Source organism: Populus nigra, chromosome 4, assembly GCF_951802175.1.
Source record: "Populus nigra chromosome 4, ddPopNigr1.1, whole genome shotgun sequence".
NCBI lineage: Eukaryota > Viridiplantae > Streptophyta > Magnoliopsida > Malpighiales > Salicaceae > Populus > Populus nigra.
Window position 1 is genome coordinate 860,298 of NC_084855.1, and position 5,451 is coordinate 865,748.

Consider the following 5,451-nt stretch of genomic DNA (forward strand, 5'->3'; position numbering starts at 1 on the left):
CAAGTGCACCTTTGTCCAAAAAGCTTTTGCTAGCTTTATTTAAATGTTAATGGTGTTTAGACTTTGTTTACTTCGCACAAAGCAAAGCTTAATAAACAAGTCAATGCAATGATCAGTGTCTTGCACAATCTCATGCCTGCCTCACAATAACACTCGTATAACTATCGGTTTCTTCTTCTCTATGTCCACAGTTCTCTGATTTTGTGTTCCAGAGAAGGTCCGCAGGACCCAGTACACCAGGTAGCCTTCAAGGCTCGAAGCCTCGAGCCCAGTAAGCCCATCTGGTGGGCTGGTTTACACACCAATCGACCTAAGGCCGTGAGTGTGGCTTGGTAGTTGGTAACATGTAGCCAGTAAGGCTCACATCTTTCATAAACACAAAAGTATAAACTAAAACCAATACAAAAAAATTTGGTGATGCTAAAAACTAAAACTATTAATTTTCGGTGTCAAGAAGCACTTTGGATGTAACAAGTGAACTGCAAAAAGGAAAATAAAAGGAACGCAGCTACTATATATATATATATATTGGCAATGGACAACATGCTTCAAAGCACTGGATTTTATTTTTATTAGTACAGTGATTTCCAATGCGAAAAGGGCATCACTCATCCACTATTTGTACTATTTTGGTAGGCTGTAGAAGTGGCCTCTCGCCTCTGCCATACATTCTGCACCCATCCTCCCCGTAAAGAAAATAGCAGAACTGGGGGCAACTACTAGGGGTGGAAAGAGGAGGATTATTTTTGCCACACGGCATATCGGTGGCCACAGGTTGCAAGCGTCCACTCCTTGCCCGCTGGGCACCAGGAACCATCCCCAATCTTCATGCACACCTTCTCACCAATAATTGCAGAATAAAGGTTTGGCTGGGCCTCAAAAATCCTGATAGATGATCGGCTGTGGATATCTTGATGCTTCCGAATGTCAATCTGCGGATTTGGAGGAAGTTACAAAGGAGAAGACCTTCCCCGGGTGAAGAATTCAACAGACAGAAATTCACAATTTAACGTACCAATTTCACAATCTGCTCATGAATAGAATTACCCCAGTCGTAGAAGTGATCGTAGAAAACTGTCGGCATCCCTGGATGTGTAAGTAAGTAAGCATAACCCTGCAGCAGACCATGGAACAAGAAGTCAGATCCAATAACTTCAACATCACTGTCCAAAATTCGAATTTCAGACCTTTGGTTCAAAACAAGACAACGTTGTTGCACAGACAGCCCTAAACAAGAATATTAAGGATCAGCTATTAACTTCATTTAATAGAAAACTGAACGTGACACCAGCCATAAAGGACTTCAAAATTCTCCAGTTTTCTTTCCATCGAAACCCCTAACCTTTAAAACCAAACAACAAATAAGAACTGAACAAATGGATCCATGTTAACACAGGTTGTCTTCGCTGTCCAGTTTAAATCATGGGGAACACAAATCATTCAGCTTATTCAACAAATTTGCATAGTGAACATAAGTCGACGTACCTCCATAATATGATCCGAAGGGAAAGGCCAATGAGCCTGCATCAATGAAATGATCAGAAAGATATTACTTCCTATTTGAAAAAAGAAGAAAAAATCTTGATCACTGATATTGCACAATTATCAACTTGCATTTGAAGGTGATAAATAGATTGGATTAGGATGGGTGGGAGTGTGTGTGTTGGGGGGGTTGCCCAGCAGCCTATCTCATATGCTAATCAGTACTTTCTACAACCTTAACAAATCATCAATGGTGGAGAAACTCAAGTTCTAGCATAAATTAGGTTTAAGTTGCTCGGCTTAATATATCGGGACCGCAAGACCATAGAACTGCCCAGCAGAAGCAAAGAACGAAAAATAAGGAGAGACCATCTGTCTATTCTTTCAATGATAATAGAAAAATATTGGATACCTGTGTTGAGCCTGTGTCATGATTATCAATGAATGTGACAGCCCTCGAGGGCCACCATCCCAATACACCTGGTGGCTTTCCTTGCGGGTCACGCAGACGCCAGAATTGCCCCTTTACAGCTTCCTTCATTGAAAATCAGGAATTGGTATTACCAGAAAAGTGATGTAACCATAGAAGAATATAGCTTCTTATGCCACCTTATTATATTGAACACTACCCATTCGATTAAGACTTATTTTATCTCAAACGAAAGAGGCTCACAACTAAAATATAAAAAATTTCCAGTTGTCCTAGCATCATCCAAAAATTAGCCTGATAAATTAGTTAGTCAGTCCCATCAAGTCAAGAAATAATTAAAGAAAAATGTTCAGTGATATGATATCCCTCGAAGTACCTGAAGAATTCCCTTTGTTGTGAAGTCAAATGCAGCTGAGAGCTGGCCTGTTAAATCAATCCAATTGACTATCCGCTGCCTATGGCTGTCTGATGGAGGAATTTACAGAACAATGTTAAGCATAAAAGCACCCACAGGCATCACGATCAACAAAGCAGCATTTTAAAGTCCTATTCAAGATTTTTAATGAAGACATGTTTATAATAGGAAAGTGCAAATAACATAAGTGTAAATTGAAATCAAGAATTGACGAGCAAAACCTGAGAGTATGAAAAGAAACAAGAAGGAGAAGAGGGGGAAAGTGGGACATGGAAACAGTGAGTAATCCAGACACTAAAAGCTATGCAAGCAAACCTTTATTAATTACAGGTGTGACATTACCCTAGCTAATCCAGACCCCAAAACATTATGGAAAGAGAGTACTCCTATCTTTAGGTGGCATGGCTGAGAGTATGCCAATGAGTACGGATGCAGGATATATTTAGAAGTAATACCTTGGTTGTATTCCAAAAAATGGCCATTGTAATTGCAAGAATCCCAGTACTCTCCAACTGAAAATATGGGCTTCGCTCCTTCAATGTATTCTTTCACATATTTTGGAGAATAACTAAATTGCAGATTGTGGAGATGTAAGTGATGAATGCAAAAATAAAACTATCAGAATAAAAAAATACACTGCCAGTGCAAAAAAGATGTTTACCCTCTTGCAAAATCAAAACGGAAATCCTGAAAGCCAACATTCTTACGTAACCACTGCAGCCATGCAGTTATGTCTTTTCGAACAAAATGTTGAGTATGGTCAATATTTGGAACCCCATTGAAGTTGTCACCAGTGCTTCGATTACCCTGGAAAGCAGCAGTAACAGGTCAGCAATCCGTGTCTGAGACTCTGTATCCCATCTTAGTATCAAGGAATCAATGGTCAGATCATATTAAGATGCAAGCCTATTTACCCTGTTTATCATTCCTATTCATAAGGATCACCTGCATAAACTTCCCCCAAACTCCACACACACACACTGTCCACGTGCATGAAACTAAACTTACCAATCCACCAGTACAAGATGTAACAGCACGTTCATCCCACGATAATGGAACTCCATCATAACGATTGTACATTCCTCCGTGCCCTTGCGTTGTTCCAACCCGGTGATTGATAACAATGTCAGCCATTGCTCTAACATTGTACTGCTTCATCTTTTCAAGTAAAGCCTTTAAGAGTTGCTCGGAACCATATGAAGAGTTGAGGTTATAAAGGTTCTGTGGAAGATAACCTGAAAGAACAAAGAGTAAAATTAAAAACAAAGATCACCCCTTTCTTAGGCACATAAACAAAATCATAATCAGCCTCAAATATAACAACTTTATCCCTCTAACCTTCGGGTGCGAAGGAGTTAGTAGGCGGCGGCAACCATGCTGTGGTAAACCCAGATTTCGCAATATCAGCAACTTTCTTCTCCAATTTTCTCCACCAGTCATGCTTATGTGACTCCCAGTTAAAAGCCTGTTTAGCAAAGTTTCAATCAAACCTAGAAACTCCACTCCTGCCCATCGACTAAAGCAGCCTAATTTGAAGTCTGGCATGAACAGTTTCTTTCAATATTTTTCTACCCAAAATTACCTGAAGAAGGATTTCTCTTCCGCTCCGCAGCACAGCTCCTAACCAAAAGTAATTAACCCCGTCACAGTTCATAATTAATGAACAAAAACATCTAATTAGAGAGACAATTACTGAAAGGAATGATAAGAGCAGCATACCATTATCAGTCTGCTGGTCGTTTCCCTGCATTTGTTAAAAACAAAAAAAAAAATTAACCAAGCTTCTAGCTCAGGCAAAGTGATTAGTGACGGCTTATATTAAAAAAATTTCAAATTAAAATCATTTTTTATAAAAAAAAATCAAACCAGGTACTTGTCGTTAATCAGATTTGATTTGACCGTCAATTATTAGAGGTGTTCGAGTGTAAGATAAAAGATTATGGTTTAAATTATTTTTATTTAAAAATATATTAAAATAAATTATTTTATTTTTTAAAAAATATTTTTATTATTATCATATTAAAATAATTGTAAAAAAATAATTAGAAAACACAATTTCAATAGCGATATCAAACGCTACCTTAATTTAAAATTTAACCGGGAGGTTCTGGGTTGACAAGTCATCACAGCCTAATCGGGTTTAATAACACAGTATTAAGAGCAGGAAAGTAAATAACAACAGTGAAAAGCAAGATACATACATTACTGTTGTAAACCATGTCGGCCCACTAGGCTTCAATAATTCGACGCCGGATCGTATTATTTTGTTTTATCCAAGTAAAAATCCTGCAGTCACAATCACCTCTCGGTGTTCGAATTCAAGTGCGGAGACAAAATAAGACATTGGAATAGTGAGAAGGTATTACCGAGCTAGAGGAAGCGATCGCAGCGTGATTTTGCTGGGGTGCATTTGGGGCTATAAATAGAAAATGTAAGAGGAGAATTCAAGTGGGTGACTCCACTCGCTTGGAATCAATCACTTGGTTGTCGTTCAATTGAGAAAAAGCAAATTCGATTACAAGAGAATTTAAAATGGTTTCGAACATTACAGAGTGCAAAGGGAAAAAGGAGCGGAGTGGAGAATTTAGGAAAAGGGAATCGGTTTTTTTGAAATGGGCGAGAGAAAGTAAGTCTGCCTTTATGTTTCAACGGTTTGTTTTTTTTTTTTTTTTTGTCGTTGGGATCGGCCAATCAGGGGATTTGGCATCTTGATGGGGGAAATGCTTGGACGGTTGTGATTTGAAGGCCGTGGTGTTGAGAGCACGTGCTGTTTTGGGAATGGGAGGGACTCTGGTGATGTGACGGGAATGAGGAGGGCGCGTTTGCGCGGTGAAGATGTTGACAACTGAGTTCTCTCTGATGGTCAATTTGATTTAAGTAGATATTTTTTTGTTTTTTTAACTTTAACTAGTTTGGATCTAAAATTGATTGGGTTTTGAATTAAATTGCTGGATCAGTTCGTGTTATACAACTATGACCTAGAAAAAAAAATTATAATGAATAATAAGTAATTAGTTATATTCAATTAATTACTTTTTATTATTTGTTTTGAAAAAAATATATAAAAAAAATCATGACACGTTAAAAATTATAAAAATACCTTAACCTATAATTTTTATCAATC

General features: G+C 38.0%; 1 protein-coding gene across 1 annotated transcript; it reads right to left on the reverse strand.

Moving 5' to 3' along the window:
- Window positions 1-544: 544 nt before the first annotated feature.
- LOC133690911 (probable alpha-amylase 2) lies at window positions 545-4,879 on the reverse strand. Its single transcript, XM_062111191.1, has 13 exons — window positions 4,694-4,879; window positions 4,529-4,613; window positions 4,047-4,071; window positions 3,910-3,947; window positions 3,666-3,792; window positions 3,336-3,562; window positions 2,989-3,134; window positions 2,783-2,895; window positions 2,289-2,377; window positions 1,895-2,017; window positions 1,486-1,521; window positions 1,016-1,114; window positions 545-932 (listed from the first exon to the last, which is right to left on the reverse strand). Exons 2-13 carry the CDS (start codon window positions 4,544-4,546, stop codon window positions 741-743), a joined length of 1,233 nt encoding a protein of 410 aa, XP_061967175.1. The 5' UTR covers window positions 4,547-4,613; window positions 4,694-4,879; the 3' UTR covers window positions 545-740.
- Window positions 4,880-5,451: the final 572 nt, after the last annotated feature.

Coding starts and splice junctions, on each gene's coding strand:
- LOC133690911 (XM_062111191.1), bottom strand. Junction 3,948..4,046: donor CGACCAGCAGACTGATAATG/GTATGCTGCTCT, acceptor ACTTTTGGTTAG/GAGCTGTGCTGCGGAGCGGA. Junction 2,378..2,782: donor TTTTTTGGAATACAACCAAG/GTATTACTTCTA, acceptor TTCCTCCATCAG/ACAGCCATAGGCAGCGGATA.